General features: G+C 43.5%; 1 protein-coding gene across 1 annotated transcript in view; it reads left to right on the top strand.

Annotated features, from left to right (window-relative positions):
* Window positions 1-19,598, top strand: part of LOC144511889 (metabotropic glutamate receptor 4-like) — a 1,280,229-nt gene that overhangs the window by 558,045 nt on the left and 702,586 nt on the right. Inside the window, exon 5 of the mRNA XM_078242320.1 lies at window positions 13,532-13,672. Coding sequence (XP_078098446.1) covers window positions 13,532-13,672 — 141 coding nt within the window. The remainder of the gene's footprint in view (window positions 1-13,531; window positions 13,673-19,598) is intronic.

Below are 19,598 nucleotides of genomic sequence, written 5' to 3' on the forward strand. Positions count from 1 at the left end.
CCACATGTAACCAATGTAAGTAAATGTGACATCTATGAGCAATTGATTCGGCTGAAGAAAAGTGCATGTGCCATGGGTTTGGTTGTCTCATTGGAGTGTGCTGTGTTACTGAAAAGGTTGGGAACCACTGGGCTGCCCCACTTAATTATCGGGAATTTAACCTTCGAGAGAAAGTGGTGTTTACTTTCTGTTTGTTTGTTAAGCCCATTCAGCAGATGTTGTGTTTTCTTATTGACTGAGGTAGGTGGTGTGCAATAAACAGGGAAGCAACAATTTGAAATAGAATCTGTCCACTTCTTGCAGACCTCTCGCATTGATTTGTGATGTGAATGGTACTTTTGGCCATTTAATCAATATTTGCTGCCCCCAATCTATCCTTGAGATTGAAGATTAGCTAGCATCCATTTGAAAATGTCATTGTGAATAATCTTTTCTTCATGTCCTGCAGGAAGTTGTTGCAATAAACTGCTGTTCTTTGTAATGTAGACTTGCAGCAGATTTTTTTACACTCTCTCACTGCAAGTTTGTAAATGTAGGATTGTGCCCTGCTTACGTTCTTTTCAGTAATTTCTTCACAAATGGATTTAGATGTTTCAGTAGGACTTGACCAATACCTAAATGGAAAGCAGAGTCTCTGAGTTTTTCCCTGGAGCGTAGGAGGCTTAGGGGTGATCTTAGAGAGGTCTACAAAATAATGAGGGGCACAGATAAGCTAGATAGTCTTTTCCCAAAGGTAGGGGAGTCTCAAACTAGAGGGCTTAGGTTTACGGTGAGACGGGAGAGATACAAAAGGGTCCAGAGGGGCAATTCTTTCACCCAGAGGGTGTAGAGTGTCTGGAACAAGTTGCCAGAAGGAGTAGTAGAGGCGGGTACAATTTTGTCTTTTAAAAAGCATTTAGACCATTACATTGGTAAGATGGGTATAGAGGGATATGGGCCAAATTCGGGCAATTGGGACGAGCATAATGGTAAAAACTGGGCGGCATGGATAAGTTGGGCTGAAAGGCCTGTTTCCATGCTGTAAACATCTACGCCTTCTCACACAACAGCGTCGCAATCCTCTGTCTCCCCCTTTCTCCTAAACAAAATAGTTCTTGCTCTCCCCACTAAAAGATAGAAAATATTGAATTCTCCTTGCAGTTTTCTCTCCAATGCTAACTGCAGTTGCAATGTGACTATCATGCCAAAGTCAGTCTGTGCCTCTTTCTTACTATTCCCAGCTGCAATGCCTAATGCTGCTTGAAGACAATTATTAATTTCTCTTGAAGCTTATCATACGGCTCATGGAGACAAGTCTACCAGTTTTCTGCTCCTGACACCAGCTTGCCTGGAGTCATATAGCACTCACATTCCAATTTAAAGTTCAAAGTGACTTTTATTCTTCCACGAAATTGAATTGTTAACAATGCCAGGTTAATGTGCGATACAATTGATTCGTTTTCCATTTCCCTCACAGAATGGATGTTGTAGCCTGGGCTGAAGTCTTTTCTTTCCCCTGGCCAGAGCAGTTCAACGAACTAAACACTTTAAGGATAATACAGAATGGACAGTTGCGCAAACCTTTTGTTGAATTCACTGAAGCTTTTTGTCTCTCCAGCCATTTTGTTTTATTTTCTCAATCAACCACGACATGAAACATCCTCGGCGCGACATTCAATCTCAAATAAAGCAGGGAACACAATCTGTGAAGAGGGGCAAATGGAAGGTGTCAGAAAAAATCACCGTGCACTTAGAAATGAACTTGCATTTTACCAAATTAATTCGCCCAAAAGACGTGCTGGCTCAGTGCATTGCCATGTTAAATTCTCCCTCAGTGTACCTAAACAGGCGGCTAGGGGATTTTCACAGTAACTTCATTGTAGTGTTAATGTAAGTCTACCTGTGACACTAATAAATAAACTTTAATTTAGCAAATACAATTTTTCAAATTTAAATTACATATAGAGTGGCTGATTTCATGAGGCCTCTGGTCCCTGAATATTTGGGGGTGCCGCCTTTGAAACATTGGAGTGGGTGGAGACCATCATTAACAAGGTGAGAATAAGAAGGGAGGATAAAGAGAGACAGTGATCAGGAGTAAACGAGCGCTGAGTGCGTTCATGTGGAATGAGTGACAATGAGCGTTGAGCGTGAGCAAGAACCTAATGTATGGGTGCGAGTGAGCGCCTGTGTGTGTCGAGTGAGATTGGGGGATGAAGAGTTAAAAGATGTGTGGTCCTGCTTTGTGCAATAAAAGCTGGAGTTTGGAAATTGGATCGCTCAGTCTCCACTGTTAGTGAAGGAAAGAATGCTTTAAGATGGCAGAGACATAAAACGAAATGCTGCACTTAGTTTTTCACTTTTTTTCATACCAAACAGGGAAGTACAGCAACATTTCTAATGTAGGATCATTTATTGATACTTAGCATTCAATGGTATTTTAAATGGGAGGGAAGCCTAGTGACATAATGACCAGAATGCTTTAATATCATAGCTGGAGTTTCACTGGGTTGATTCCGTAGAGGAGATTCACGAGGTAGATTCCGGAATTGAGAGGGTTAGTTTATGAGGAGAGATTGAGTAGATTGGGACTATACTCAATGCAATTCAGAAGAATGAGGGGAGATCTTATGGAAGCATATAAGATTATGAAGAGAATAGATACGGTAGAAGCAGCGAAGTTGTTTCCACTGGTGTGTGAAACTGGAACTAGAGGGCATGGCCTCAAAATAAGGGGAAGCAGATTTGGGACTGAGTTGAGGAGGAACGTCTTCACCCAAAGGGTTGTGAATCTGTGGAATTCCCTGCCCAGTAAAGCAGTTGAGGCTACCTCATTGAATGTTTTTAAGGCAAGGATAGATACATTTTTGAACAGTAAAGGAATTAAGGGTTATGCTGAGTGGGTGGGTAAGTGGAGCTGAGTCCACGAAAAGATCAGCCATGATCTTATTGAATGGCGGAGCAGGCTCGAGGGGCCAGATGACCTACTCCTGCTCCTAGTTCTTATGTTCTGGAGAGCAGGATACAGGCCTTGTGGTGGAGGGAGATTCTCTGCGGGACATTCCCGAGGGTTGAAGGCCAGGCCAGGTACAGCCCCACCAGCTTTGGAATTGGAGAGCAGTTTTGTAATTTAAGTGAAATAAATGAATCTCACACGCGAAATGTTGCCATCCTTCTCTGTTCAGGGTGAAACAAATTGTAAAACCAAGTGCAGTATTTTGTTGCATGACCCTGCCATCTTAGCGTCTTCCAGGCTTGTATGAAGGATTTGATGGGGAGGGTCTTCCTCACCATCAGTCAAGTTAGGTCTTGGTGCTTGTTTGAAGATTCTGGTGATGAGGTATTCTGCCAAATGATTTCAGACCTCTGATCAGGGAACCATCCAACAGGACACACCATCTCCTTTTCCCATAGGGTGTCTTGGACATTACGTGCAGACCACTGCCTTATGGGCTTGTGGTCAAAAATGTTTCTCTGCATAAATTTTAAGTTAAGAATTGTATCGTGTCATGTTTAAGTATAGTTCAAATGTTAAACGTTAAGCTAATTAATTTGTTACAGTTAAACTATGTTGTTAAAATAAAGTTTGTTTCGATAAAAGCTTCCCAATGTGTCAGTAGAATCGCACCTAGAGTGAAACCATCATGTCCTCACAATGCCAAAAATAGCAAATAGTTGGGTCTAGTCTAACTTCATAATATACCTTGGGGTCTCTGATCCCCTACCGGAACAATTCTGTGTTTTAATCCTGTGTTTCAGAATCCTGGCAAACTCCATGCATTGGGAATCTTCTCCCATGTGAAGACTCCAGAATGCAAGAAATTTGAGCAATTTCTGCTGAACTCAGACTTATTAGGTATTGGCCAACAGGACAGAATGATTCATAACTTCAATAAACTTGCAGAAGGCATGTGCAATGGGCAATTAAATTTCTGATAACTGTGAGTTGAAACATTTGAGAAGACAGAATAAGGCGGCAAACTGCTTGGACAGTTTAGGGAGGGATTTTGGATGGGTTTTTAATGCTGTAAAGTTTAGTTTATTTATTAGTGTCACAAGTAGACTTACATTAACACTGCAGTGAAGTTACTGTGAAAATCTCCTAGTCGCCACACTCCAGTGCTTGTTCGGGTACATTGACGGAGAATTTAGCATGGCCAATGCATCTAATCTTTTGGACTGTGGGAGGAAACCAGAGCACCCGGAGGAAACCCACGCAGACATGGGGAACACGTGCAGACTCCGCACAGACAGTGACCCAAGTTGAGATTCGAACCCGGGTCCCTGGCACTCCGAGGCATCCGTGCTAACCACTGTGCCACCATAGAGGTGGGCCTTAAAGCTGAAATGTCAGTATAGCCTGAGTTCAGTGAAAGTACACTATCTTGTTAGTAAAAGGAGTTGAAGCATTGCTTGTTACGCCCCTCTCCCGTGGCTCACTACAGGGTTGATTTCCATTCAAATTGCTGCATGGCATTGTAGTAAGAAGTCTAACAACACCAGATTAAAGTCCAACAGGTTTATTTGGTAGCAAAAGCCACTAGCTTTCCGAACAGGCTGTCCCTTTGTCAGGTGGGTGGGAGTTCTGATTGGACAGTTCTCAACATTGAGGCAGTTTCTCACCCTGTTTGTCCACATCATGGCATTGTAGTGGCCAGCACTTGCGGGCTGTCCTGTCTGGAAACAATACACATCTCTTTAACCTGTGCTTAATGCTCCCTCCACCCACATTGTCTGTATCTTTAAGATCTGGGTGGCTGTAGGGATTCGCATTCTAATCAGTATTCTGTAACTTGGTTTTGTGTCTCTGTGCACTGTTTGAGAGCAGATTTCCACTCCATCTGACGAAGGAGCAGCGCTCCGAAAGCTAATGGTATTTGCGACCAAATAAACCTGTTGGACTTTAACCTGGTGTTGTTAAAACTCTTACAGCATTTGACCTAACAGCCCCCTCCTAACAGCAAACAGTATCTTGGTATTAAAGGTATACCAGACATATTCACACATTACTGTTCACTTGCTGCTGGAGGCACAGGGCAGTATCCTCCAGTGGAATGAAACTTTATCCATTTGTTATTGAATTCAGTGAAAGCTACCAATCTATACTAAGCCGCAAAGCTACACTATCCCTGTCAGTTGACTGCCCGAATGGTGTGAGCCAGCAGCTTTAACGGGTAAATTTTTATTCCTACCACAGAAATGTCTATCAAATCAAATCGACGACTAACTGTTTGCATGGTTCAAAACTGAATGTATGACAAAAATGAAGGCATGCCACCTGAATACAAAATGTCACCCAAACATTGGTGACAAGACTTTGAACTGAAACCAAAGATGTTGTCTTGGTTTCTATGCTGCAGCACAAGCTGATGAAGAATAGAAAATGCCCTGTGCGATTATACATGTCAGGGTGGCACGGTGGCACAGTGGTTAGCACCCCTGCCTCACAGCGCCAGGAACCTGGGTTCAATTCCAGCCTCAGGCGACTGTCTGTGTGGAGTTTACACGTTCTGCCTGTGTCTGCGTAGGTTTCCTCTGAGTGCTCCAGTTTCCTCCCATAGTCCAAAGATGACCTTGCTAAATTGTCCCTTAGTGTCAGGGAGATTAGGGTTAGGGAGCGGGCGGGAAGTGGAGCTGAGTCCACAAAAAGATCAGCCATGATCTTATTGAATGGCGGAGCAGGCTCGAAGGGCCAGATAGCCTACTCCTGCTCCTAGTTCTTATGTTCTTGTGTTCTAAATACGTGGGTTAACAGGGTTAGGGCCTGGGTGGCATTACTGTCGGTGCAGGCTCGATGGGCTGAATGGCCTCCTCTGCACTTTAGGGATTCTATGATTCTATACTATTTTTGATTAAGCTAGAAAGTCTGTTGTATCTGTATGGCAATGATATTAAGTAAAATCTTGCACGTTTCTCTTCCCCCTGTTGCCTGCTAAGAAAAATATCTTAAAAGTTTATTCTTTGTTGTGGTCTCATTGTAGGCACAGTTGAATCCCTGTATAGCTCAAAATTGGAAGGTCAATTCTATCGCACACTTACTGTATCAGACTTGGTCGGGACATGATTAATCAAATGTAGAAAGCCCTCATTATTCCTGAAGGTGAAGAAAACAATATATGCAGCAGGCTTTTTTGGTGAAAGGTGGAGAGAAGGTGCTAAGTGGGTGCTGTGCTGTTAAGACGTATGTGTTTAACAGTCTGGTTTTAGCCTGCAATTTTGGTCCTAATTGCTTATTGACATTCGCACATGCCTAGAACAGAGACAACAGCAGGATTGGCAACAATTGCCATGGAATGGTCTTTGTGGCCTTCATGTACCCATTCCACTGAATGTTTGCTGGTAGACACACAGTGAAAGGTTTCAGGATGGTCTGGGACTAAGTGAGAAGCTGCCCAGGTTCACAGGTGCAGCACTAGTGATTCTGGTGGATGAGGAAAGTGAGGGACTTTTTGTCAGTGGAGGGAGGAATGAGTTCACGCACTACTCTGCCCTTCCTCTCCCTTCCTCCTCCAGCAACTGGTGCTGTTCTGCTGGCCTCAGATTCTGCCCCCATTCTTCCTACAGATGAAAGGGTATCCCTCTGAAGATAATCATGATCAAGCACTCCCTTTATCCTGGTGGCTCCTGTAAGGTGTCCAATCAGGTAGAATAGCATAGCAGTTATTATTTTAGATGCAGTTCTCAGTGAATTACTGGAAGAAGTGTTCACAGTGTTTGGGGAAATCTTGCCAAAATGTCCAAGAAAGTCTCCTGCTGTGTTTCCAGAGCGCTCTTGAAGCTCCCAGCAGTACGTGGACAGTACATGTGAGTATACCTTTAGTAGCATTCAAAATCTTCAGCAATAGTTAGTTTACTCTCAGTCAACTGATCACTAATAGGAGAGGCTATTAATTCACATGCTAGCCACCAAAATGCCTTGCGGCTTTTATTGAGTGCTAGCTGGCAATGTCAGAGGTAATGGTCCTTGGAGAGGCCGTTCCTAGTGCATGTTTAAACTGCTTTAGCAAGATGGCATCTTGCGATAAACACAGGGTGAACCAGTAAAGGCTCCACCTTGGCCACCACACTCTTCAGCACTTAAAGGTGCCATCAAGAAGAATCCCCAATATCTCTTGATGGGACTGGCCAGACGAGTGCCTTGCTGATTGATTGACCTTTATAAGAATCTGTAGATGGTCAAGGGCAAAGTTTGCTTCTTCTATACTCCGATCTCAAACCCACAATAATAAAGAACAAAGAAAATTGCAGCACAGGAACAGACCCTTCGGCTCTCCAAGCCTGCACCGACCATGCTGCCCAAATTAACTAAAACCCCCTACCCTTCAGGGACCATATCCCTCTATTCCCATCCTGTTCATGTACTTGTCAAGACGCCCCTTAAAAGTCAGTACCATATCCGCTTCCACTACCTCCCCCAGCAACGAGTTCCAGGCACCCACTACTCTCTGTGTAAAAAATCTGCCCTGTGCATCTCATTTAAACCTTGCCCCTCGCACATTAAACCTATGCCCCCTAGTAATTGACTCTTCCACCCTGGGAAAACGCTTCGGACTATCCACTCTGTCCATGCCTCTCATAATCTTATGGACTTCTATCAGGTCTCCCCTCAACCTCCGTCGCTCCAGTGAGAACAAACCAAGTTTCTCCAACCTTTCCTCATAGCTAATGCCCTCCATACCAGGCAACATTCTGGTAAATCTTTTCTGTACCCTCTCCAAAGCCTCCACATCCTTCTGGTAGTGTGGCGACCAGAACCAAACACTATATTCCAAGTGTGGCCTAACTAAGGTTCTATAAAGCTGCAACATGACTTGCCAATTTTTTAACTCAATACCCCGGCCGATGAAGGCAAGCATGCCATATGCCTTCTTGACTACCTTCTCCACCTGCATTGCTACTTTCAGTGACCTGTGTGCCTGTACACCCAGATCCTTTTGCCTATCAATACTCTTAAGGGTTCTGCCATTTACTGTATATTTCCTATCTGTATTAGACCTTCTAAAATACATTACCTCACATTTGTCCGAATTAAATTCCATCTGCCATCTCGCCGCCCAAGTCTCCAACTGATCTATATCCAGCTGTATCCTCCGATGGTCCTCATCGCTATCTGCAAATCCACCAATCTTTGTGTTGTCAGCAAACTTACTAACCAATCCAGTTACATTTTCCTCCAAATCATTTATATATATATATTACAAACAGCAAAGGTCCCAGCACTGATCCCTGAAGAACATCACTTGTCATAGCCCTCCATTCGGAAATGCACCCTTCCACTGCTGGATAATGCTGGATGTAAGGCTCATATTTAGCCTGCTCACTACAATGTAGCCATTTCATTTGTATCATCACCCTGGATACGCAATGTGTAAACATTCAGTATATATGGAAACCCTGCAGGGTGTACAAAAGCACATGAATATATTGATACAACTCTTCTCGTAATATCAGACTCAGGACGGTGTAGCTTTTAATAAAAGTTTAAGTTTATTTGTTGGTGTCACAATTAGGCTTACATTAACACTGCAATGAAGTTACTGTGAAAATCCCCTAGTCTTCACACTCTGGCACACTGGGTACACTGAAGGAGAATTTAGCATGGCCAATGTACCTAACCAGCGCATAATTCGGGCTGTGGGAGGAAACCGAAGCACTCGGAGGAAACCCACGCAGCCATGGGAAGAACATGCAGACTCCGCACAGACAGCGACCCAAGCAGGAATAGAAACTGAGTCCTTCGTGCAGTGAATCCTTGGTGCTAACCATTGTGCCACCGTGCAAGTGGCATAACATTCATTAATGTCAGGAAAATAAAGAATTAAATTTGATTGAGCATGATTCTTTACAGTTGGTTAAACTGTTAAATTCATGAGAAAATACAACTTGTCATTATCAACAGGCAAAAGCTAGAAGGGCCTCATTTTAATTTGTTTGTAACCCATTTGCTTTCAAATAGTTAATATCAGATCCTATTATAAAACAGGATCTGTTATTTTTCCAAATAGTGCCAAAAAGCAAGCAATATATCCCAGGGATAGTTGCTGTGTGAAATGATATGTCATGCAAGTGTAATAAATGGTGCTTTTGTGAGCCTCATTAAGGTATGTTTTTTGGGTAGAGTAAAGACTCATTTGTATATGCGATCCCCAGTTATGGCACAGTTGAGTGCTGTTACTGAATGGGAAAACATTAATTTCCCAGTACTGAAGTACCTTTACTTTCAGGTGGATAAGAAACAACTAAAGAGGGAAGCCTAACAGAAAAATACATTTAATTCATTTCTGACAAGATTTTATGCTTCTTAACCATTTGTAGATTTTGGAAAGGTGAATTTTATCAAATAATCATCAAAATTATTTCCATTGGTACCGGTTAGTCTTGAAATTGGCCCATCCCTTAACTCTGTTCTCACACTGCTGCTCACCAGGGACCCGGGTTCAATTCCGGCCTCGGGTGACTGTCAGTGTGGAGTTTGCACGTTCTCCCAGTGTCTGCGTGGGTTTCCTCCGTCTGCTCCAGTTTTCTGCCATAGTCCAAAGATGTGTAGGTTAGATTGATTGGCCGTGGTAAATTGCTCCTTAGGGGGATTAGCAGGGTAAATACATGGAGTTGCGGGGATAGGGACTGGGTGGGATTGTTGTCGGTGCAGGCTGGCACCTTTAGGTGTTGAAGAGCCTGTGAGGTGGCCAAGATGGAGCCTTTGCTGGCTTGCCCTGTGTTTACTGCAAAATGCCATTTTGCTGAAGCCATGCACTAGGAACGGCCTCCCCAAGGACTGTTATTGGCACTGTAGGGATTCTGTGATATGATTCATGATATACTGCTTACGATCCAGTTTCCTACCTTGTTTTCCCAAGCTGATTAACATTGCACACATTAATCTCCTCTTGGGTACTGGGCCCCTCACATCCACTTCAAAACTGTTGTCATCATCCCCTTCTCAAAACATCCTCAACCTGTCAGTCTTTGCAGGCTACATTTCCAACATATCTCCTAACTTCTCCTCCTCACCAGAAATTTGCAACACATTAATTCTTTCGATGGCATAGTGGTTTGCACTGCTGCCTTACAGGGCCAGGGACCCAGGTTTGATTCCTAGCTTGGGTCGCTGTCTATGTGGAGTTTACCCATTCTTCCCGTGTCTGCATGGGTTTCCTCTGGGTGCTCCAGTTTCCTCCCACAGTCCAGAGATGTGCGGGTTAGATAGATTGGCCACGCTAAATTGTCCCCTTAGTGTTAGGGGGACTAGATAAGGTAATTGCATGGGGCTATGGGGATTAAGGCCTGGGTGGGTTTGTGGTCGGTGCAGACTCGATGGGCCAAATGGCGTTCTTCTGCACTATAGGATTCTATGATTTTATCCATGCCCATCTTCCCCACAGCTGCGTGTTTGAATTACTCCTTAACATGACAATAAAACCACCCTAATGATGCTCTCATTGACTGTGATAACTGTGCATTATCCCATCTTATCCTGCCAGCATTTGCCATGAATGACCAGGTCATCTTGCTCCATAGCCCTTTCTTTTGTCCAGCTCAGTGGGATTTCTCTTAGGTATCCAACTATTGCCACAGCATCTCCAGCAGTCATAGAGTCATGGAGCTTTACAGTCATCATTCTTTGTGCCCTTGCCATGTGTTGTTTCCCCCAGAGGTCCTCAAAGATCAATTTAAATGCACAACTAAGAAGAATGAAAAATAAATCCTGCCCATACAATCAGGCCAAAGTTAGACCTCATTATTCTGCATGCGCTTGCCCTTCAGCCATGTAATCCTCTTAGAATCATAGAATTCCTAGAGTACAAAAGAAGGCTATTCAGCCCATCAAGTTTGCACTGACAACAATCCTACCCAGACCTTATCCCCGTTACCCCATGTATTTACCCTGCTAATCCCTCTGAGACTAAAGCTAATCAACCCAACCTGCACATCTTTGGACTGTGGGAGGATACCGGAGCACTCAGAGGAAACTCGCACAGACACATGGAGAATGTGCAAACTCCACACAGACAGTCACCCAAGGCTGGAATTGAACCTGGGTCCCTGGCGCTGTGTGGCAGCAGTACTAACCACTGTGCTACCATGCCACTCTTGAAGAAAAGAAAAACAAACACTTATTTCAAGATCGCCAGGCCAATTCACTTGACTGTGCTTTTGTTACGATTATCCTTCTGTTAGGCACCATGGATTATTTTTCTACATTAAAGGCGCTACACAAATGCAGACTGGTGCCATTGAGTTTAACAGTTAGCAGAAAAATGTGAAATGTGATAGCTGGAACTAACAAAGCATTAACAGTTAAAGCCTAAAATGGTTCTGTTGACTGCTTCCTTGAAATTTGCTGTCACTGTTGAATTATTATCCATCAGATTCCGGCTTGTTACATCAATGAAGTATTTCCGTAGTGTGTGTAATTAGGGATAGTGTTCACATATGGACAGAGGCTAATCTAATATTCATGGTATTGGAATACATACTGTGTTGGATTTTTTTGCCTTAGGAACCACTCAAATTAGTCCTCTTTCACACTTGAATCTGACAGTTAGATTATAATGCAGTTTTGTATTCCACAATCTTTTTCATTTTACACTATTGAGCTTCAGGCAAAATCATTTATTGGCAATAGGAATTAAATTTCATTAGATTATACTGGTCAGAATGGCAGAATGGCACTATTCATGCCTGGAAGCCAGAGGGAATCCTGTGTTATACACGTCTGTTTGTCAGACTCAGGGAATGCAGCAGGAATGAATGAGGCATGGTTATGCAGAAAACGTCCTGACACTGAAATCACTTTGATTCACTTTAATCTGAAGTGTTCTACAGACGCTTTGCCGAGTATGAAGTATACCTGATTATCAAATGGTAAGGATTTAAAGTTATTTAACAGATGAGAATTAAAGTAGTCTCTGCCAACTTCCTTTATACTTGGGTCATCTACACAACAGCCTTGAATATTTGTGAGGCTTTGAGGGAAAAAATATGGACTGAGAAAAATGTGCAGAAATATTCAGTGTCATTATTGTGTGCCTATGAAGGCACACAATCTAAATGTTTAGAAGTGTGAATTCTCAGTTTTAGTTAACAGCACAAACCTGGGATAGAATCCTAACAATTAAATTATAGCACAGTTTTACATTGAGCAGGCCTTTTCATTTTACGTTATTGAACTTCTGGCAACAGTACGGTGGCACCATGGTTAGCACTGCTGCCCTACAGTGCCAGGGACCTGCGTTCGATTCCCGGCTTGGGCACTGTACAGAATCTGCACATTCTCCCCGTGTCTGTGTGGGTTTCCTCCGGGTGCTCCGGTTTCCTCCCACACTCTGAAAGATGTGCTGATTAGGTGCATTGGCTATGCTAAATTCTCCCTCTGTGTATCCGAACAGGCACCGGAGTGTGATGATTAGGGGATTTTCACAGTAACTTCACTGCAGTGTTAATGTAAGCCTACTTGTGACATTAATAAATAAACTTTAAATTTTATCAATTATCGGTCGTACCAATTAAATTCCATTCGATCATGCGAGGCTAGCCAGAATGTTATTGGGGCACACTGTGGATGATTTCAGTGAATAGATGGACCTGAGAGACTTTCAATCTGTGCCTTGCTGACAGATGTTCAGGCTGACTGCGGGATGGCATCAAATTCTCCAGATGGCCTAACCACAGTCTTTCTGCCCTCTCTGACCTGTCTGCAATTTAACGGTACGACAGGCAAGGCCTAGACTGGTTCACCCTCCCCAACCAAATTGAGGCCCTGAAGTGGGAAATTATTGAAAACAAGCTGTTTCCTGCCTGCAAAATAACACAGTAAGAAGTCTCACAACACCAGGTTAAAGTCCACTTTAATCTGGTGTTGTGAGACTTTTTACTATATTTACCCCAGTCCAACGCCGGCATCTCCACATCATGGCAAAATAATAATAATTGTCCCTTAGTGTCCTGAGATGCGTAGATTAGAGGGATTAGCGGGTAAAATATGTAGGGATATGGGGGTAGGGTCTGGGTGGGATTGTGGTCGCTGCAGACTCGATGGGCCAAATGGCCTCTTTCTGCACTGTAGGGTTTCTATGAACCCGTCAGGCGCTGAAGTTCCATGCGGGAACTCGTTGGCTCTTTGGGTGGTGGAGCTTGAAACCACTCCATCTAAAACATCCTGCCACAGTTAATGGACTATTTCTAGAGAATGGTCATATAGGCAGAGGACAGGAGAGGTTCTAGTGCTTGAGGGAGCGAATGCTACTGCTGAGTCAGTGTCTTCTGACAAAAAATGTGAGGGGAGAAAATTGGTAAGGGAAACGATTCAAGACGTCACCAATTGCTGATACCAAATTTGAGTGAATGTACACGAGCTCAAACAGCGACATGGTCATCATGGTTCATCAATATCATCCTAATTGCATCATAAAATAATCAGTGAATGTATTTTTTCATTGGACATGCCAATAATTGATTTTACTTGCAGTAAGAGATCATTCACCACTTCTGGATGGAAAATAGTCCATAATTATTAGCAATGTGAATGATTGTCAAATGCTCCTTTTTGTAGGGTTTGACAGATACTTCAAGAGTCGGACCCTGGAGAATAACAGAAGAAACATCTGGTTTGCAGAGTTTTGGGAAGCAAATTTCAAGTGTAAACTGAGTCGACATGGGTTTAAACGTGGGAGTCATGTTAAAAAGTGTACAGGTATTGTGAAACCTTTATTTCTTATTTGTAAACGGATCGTTTTCTATGTATTTTGATCTCAGCTTTGATATTTCTTTTAGTTGGAGAGTTCCATATAAATGATGCTGGCAAAATTGATCTGAATGAATACTAAATGTTATCCAAAATCAGCCTTTGGAAGACAGCGTGTTGCTCTTAAATAAAATGGACTGTTAGTGGTAAAATTACTCAGTGTCTTATTTGGCAAGGGAACTGCTGTGAAGAAAATGGGTGACTTCATTTTACCTGAGAAAAACAATGACATATCTGGAATTACAAATATAGCTTCTGTGAGTGGAATCTGACGAGAATTTGGCTGAGTGTTCGTTCTGGTGAGAAAACTGGTGTGGAACTCTCCAACTCCACCGGCCAGTTTTCCCTTCAGATCTTGGACAGGGTTTTCCCGCTGCACTAAGCCCGAAACCGGAAAATCCTGCCCAAGCTCACTGGACATATCCGTGGTCTGCCCCTCACCCGCTACGTTTCCCGTGATGGGCAGAACGGGAAAATCTGCCCCTCTGTCCCTTTAACTACAGAATAAAGAGTCAATGTGGGCTTGGCGGGGGCTCTCAGAGCTGGGAAGGGCATCCCAATGATGGAAACAAATATTAATCTCTCCACCCCCCCCTCCCTCAGTTCATCATTGAGGTGTCTATAGCCTCCCCATCCCCCCACCCCTGCCACAGATCAGCACTGGCATCACCCCTTCACCCCTCTCCCCTCCAACTCCCCTGCCCCCCGCCGATCATCCTCAGCATCCACATCACGCTCTGTCTCTGCTCCCACCCTGCCCCCGTCACCACAAATAGATGGGTCCCCGCACGTAAGGCTCCCCATAGGGCTCTCCCCTGGCACTGCCCCCGGCACAGGTTGCACTGTGCTGGGGGGGAGCAGTGCCGGGGGCATTGCCAGAGCATTGCTTGTCCATGTCCCTCTCCCCAGTGGGCTATGCTGACTTTTGTGTCCCCAGGGCAATCCACTCGACAGATTCATATCTGGGTGCACGTGTTGTAAACCTTATCGACGTGGCAGTGAGGTATGGAAATCTCATGAGGGGGTAAAATATGGAGGGGGGGGTGTTTAATTGGATTGAAATTTATTACAATGTATTGAATCAGGTTTACGCCCATTATCTCACTGGCGAGATTCACGATTTCTGGGTTTTGCTGGATCTTGAGCCCCCACCAGCAATCTCGCAGATGGAGAGTGCAGGCTCAAACTCCCACCCAGCGTGTTTAACGTTTTGTCTACACTAGGGATCTGTGTTCAATTCTGACCTCGAGTCACTGTCTGTGTGGAATTTGCACATTCTCCCCATGTCTGCGTGGGTTTCCTCTGGGTGCTCCGATTTCCTCCCACAGTTCAAAGATATGTAGGTTAGGTGGATTGGCCATGCTAAATTGACCATTAGTGTCAGGGGGATTAGTAGGGTAAATACATGGGGTTGTGGGGATAGGGCCTGGGTGGGATTGTGGTCAGTGCATGCTCGATGAGCCAAATAGCCTCTTTCTGCACTGTAGGGTTTCTACGATTCTGCTTTGAAGACCACCAACTATAAAGTGCCCTCGGACATTTTGCTGCATTAATGGCATTGGTCTGGAACTCGTTTTACACAAGGAGGATGCACATAAATTTGAATGTTGTATTTCTTAATCTGCTCAATACATTTTAAAAAATTGTTTTGAGACATTTACTTAAAATGAATTAGCATATGGGTGCTTAAGAGGTTGTATTACATTTTGTATTAAAGAGATTAATATAAAAACTAAAAATATGTTAAGTATTCATGCAATGAAAAAAATGATTAATATCTGAAGTAATCCAATAGATGTTTGAAGTAAACCAAGTCCATGAATATTTGCATGTTAGTGATTTGTACATTAATCTTTGCAAAGCTTAACTTCAAAATCGATGATTTCTCAACAACGTTTGGATCTTCAGGAAGTCTCAAGATATTTGGCTAAAATGGAATTTCTTAGCGTCACATGCAAACATAAATCAAGAAAATATATCTCCAAATCTTTGCCAGGAGTAAAACTATTGATTAATTTTGATAAGTTCTTGTACATTGCCAACATATAAATGCAACAAGCTATTTCCCTTTAATGAATGTTACTGACTGGTTGAACAATTTTTGGAATTGGGTAACAAATTTCACAATCTTAATGCTGAAATAAAAATTGATCAACGTCAAGCTGTCGTATGCTTCAAACAACTGAATAAATCATTAAAATAAGAAAACAAGTCAATCCTAACAAAAACGTTAATGTAGGTTCTGTGGGTGAAACACAGACTTTGAAGCATATGTTTCTACACTTGTATGTGATTCAGTGCTGTGATACCAGACTAGTTTGTATGACTGTTTTTAATGATAACTAGTCAGATTGCTCGATGCTTGGTTTTGATGGGTGAATTGCACACATTGGGAGTTCCATCTACTGGCTCCTCAAAACTGCGGGCCCGATTTTACCAAAAATTCACACCCATTTTCAGGCGCGAAATCATGGTAAAGTCGGGCGTCGGGCCTTTAACGCGATCTGCACCCGAATCCGAGCAGATCGCAGCTTTACCGACACCCGATTCGGGCGCGGGTCCGGCCAGCGCCCGAATCGGGCGGCCCGACGATTTAAATGCATTAGCACGCATTTAAATCGACTTAATGAACCACACGCCCAACCCTACTGCGGAATCCCACTTTACCACCGCGCGGCCCAATCCGGATCTGCGTTTTTAGCGACCTGCAGAATAAAAGTCTGAAGCGGATTTCTATTCTGCAGGGGAATCTCCGAAGCCCATCCTCCCCGACCATCCTTCACGGACCCCCCCGCTAACCACCCTGGCAGACCCCCTCCCCTCGAGATCAGACACCCCTGGGAGGCAGGCCCCCCTCAGCAGAGCACACCCCCAACCTACCTCGCTTCCCTCCACCATCCTTCCGACCTGCAGTCCTTCGAGAGCCTGCAGCACCTTCCTGGCCTTCCGCTGGCGTCCGCCAGGGGTGGGGGGGCGGGGCGGGGGGGGAGGGGGTGGCGGGTGGGTGGGGGGGGCGGCGGGCTCAGATGGATCTCTGGTTGGGGGGGGAGGATGGACTTGGGAGAATCTTGCAAACTGCAAATAATGTAGCATCGTCTTTGTGCTGCCTAATTATCTATGGGAAAGGTAATTAAACTACAGTGTCCTAGTGAGCAATTAGTGACCTGTATAATACATTTGTGATCTGTAACTGGATTGTTGATGCTCAAATGTTCAGAGTCCTGTGGTGAACTTGGAAGAATTGTCCCCGTGGTGAGACTTGGTTGGAAATATGATTCAAGGAGATTACTAAATCTTGTTTTCATCTGAACATTGCACAGAATTAGAGGAATTCCCTTTGGAAGATAATGTCAAAATTATCATCGCAGGAACTAAAAACCTGACAGTCAAAAATTTGGGAAAATATTTCAAAATATATATCCCCCTATTTTCCCAAATTTTTGACTGTCAGATTTTTAGTTCCTGCTATTATAACATCAGATTTTTGTATCTCTTTCCAATGGAAGAAGGTGGAAGAGGGTATATCTGGGGTGCTTTTCTGAGGTAGCAGGATGTTTAGACGGAATCAATGGATGGGAGGCTGGTTTGCGTGATGGACTGAGTTACGTTCACAACCCTTTGTAGTTTTTGGCAGTCTTGGTCAGAGCAGGAGCCATACCGAGATGTGATACATCCAGAAAGGGTGCTTTCTATGGTGCATCTGTAAAAATTGAGAGTGTAGCCTGTCCCGTAATGGCTCAATGAAATGCTAGCATATGGATCAGGATTGTGAACAGTAGAATAAGTTCAATGCACCCATTCACATTTGTAGAACTTTTGCCCAAAATAGGAGTAAAGTTGACCCCCTTTACCATTTTGGTGAAAAACTTTGTCAGAAAAAAATAGTTTCCTATGTTCCTAATGTTTAAGGTTTGTATTTCCCTTCACCATATTGAACAATTCTCCCGAATCAATGTTGCCAATTCCCTTAGTAATCTTGAAATCTTCAGCAGCGCACCTCCATCCTTTCTTCACAATCTCAATACTTCCCTGAAAGCTGGAATCGTCAATGTTTGCCTCTGTATCCTCCCAATGACAATAATGCCTGTGATTAGGTATTGGAATTGCACACAGTACTCCAGATGGGGTCTTTGAAACACCCTTGCAAAGCAACAATACAGCTTCTCCTGATTTGCATTCGATCCAACGTCTCTTCAATTCAATACTTTATTTGATATTTTTACTGCAGCTGAGCACTGTGCTGATGCTTTTCTAGTTCTGTTATTATACCACGTCTTATCCTGATTGGCATTTATCCACTTAGCTGATATTTCCCTTTTTTATTCCTTTGCACCCGTAACAACTTTTCATTCATCCAGAGTGATTTTGGTCCTGATATGAATAATCCAAATTCTTTTGAATTTCATTGGCCTTTATTAGTTGTGCTGTCTCCTGTTTTGTTGTGACCTGCAAATTCATGAATCAAATTTCAGATACCATGCTTAAAAGTGCCAAAAGTGTATGAAAAAGTCAATAGTAGACAATCATCACAAGCTACCCAATGTCAAGGTATTTTCAAGCTAAGGCCCTCTTTGCTGAGCAAAAATTAAATTCATTCATCTCAGGCCTTTTGACTTTGCACCCATAAGGAGAAAAAGACAAATTGCACTTAGCAGCAGAATAATGCAAGGTATAGTACCTTAGTACATGTAATAATGCTGCTATCGATGTATCAGCCACCTGACCACCAGCAATTTGACAAATGGCCCACCCCTTTATAATAGTTCAAGATCAACAATAATAGTATATTTCTACTTTTAAAAAATTCATTCGTGGAACATGAGTGTCGCTGGCTGGCCAGCATTTATTGTCCATCCCTAGTTGCCCTTGAGAAGGTGGTGGTGAGCTGCCTTCTTGAATCGCTGCAGTCCATGTTCTGTGGTAGAAACTGTCCTAGAAATTGACAAAAAACAACGTTCCACCGCAACTTGGCAAAGTAATGGCAGCAGGAACAGCACCAGCTCTGAATAACTTTTTTTTATGGGATGTGGGCATCGCTGGCTGGGCCAGCATTTATTGCCCATCCCTAACTGCCCTCCATTTCAAAGGGCATGTAAGAGTCAACCATATTGCTGTGGGTCTGGATTCACATGTAGATCAGACCAGGTAAGGACAGCAAATTTCCTTCCCTGAAGAACACCAGTGAACCAGATGGGTTTTTCTGACAATCGACAATGGTTTCATGGTCATTAGTAGACTTTAAATTTCAGATATTTTATTGAATTCAAATTTCATTTGCGCCCGGGTCCCCAGAGCATTATCCTGGATCTCTGGATTGCTAGTCCAGTGATAATACCACTACGCCACTGCCTCCCCTTCTTCATAGGCAAGCACTTCCACTTGAAACATTCAGCAGTGTACCTCCATCCCCTCTTCACATTCTTAATACTTTCCTGAAAGCTGGGATCATCAATGTTTGCCTCTATATTCTCTCAATGGCAATAGCATCTTGCGATTAGGTAATAGAATTACACATACTACTTCAGATGGGGTCTTTGAAACACAATGATCGTGAATGCGTTGCACTTTTACGGTGCAGTTCCCCTGATGTTACCACAACCGACGCAAAGGACTGTGAGATTTCGAGCACAAATTGCATTCAGTGCCATTCTGGTTTCTGCAACCTTTTATGCTAATTTGAAAAACAGTGCACTGGAAGTGGCCCTTGGCTGCACAACTTATAAGAGGAGAATTGTGTAAGCGCCCTGCTTTTCCTAGCCCTCAAGCAGTGCTATAAAGCCCAGTTCCCGAATCTGCCCTTTAAGTTGCCAGGTTACTGTAGCCTGGGAAACACAGCAGACAACAGCTGAACTGTACAAAGGAGCTGCCAGCCTCA

The sequence above is a fragment of the Mustelus asterias genome, chromosome 25, assembly GCF_964213995.1.
Source record: "Mustelus asterias chromosome 25, sMusAst1.hap1.1, whole genome shotgun sequence".
In the NCBI taxonomy this organism is placed as follows: Eukaryota; Metazoa; Chordata; class Chondrichthyes; order Carcharhiniformes; family Triakidae; genus Mustelus; species Mustelus asterias.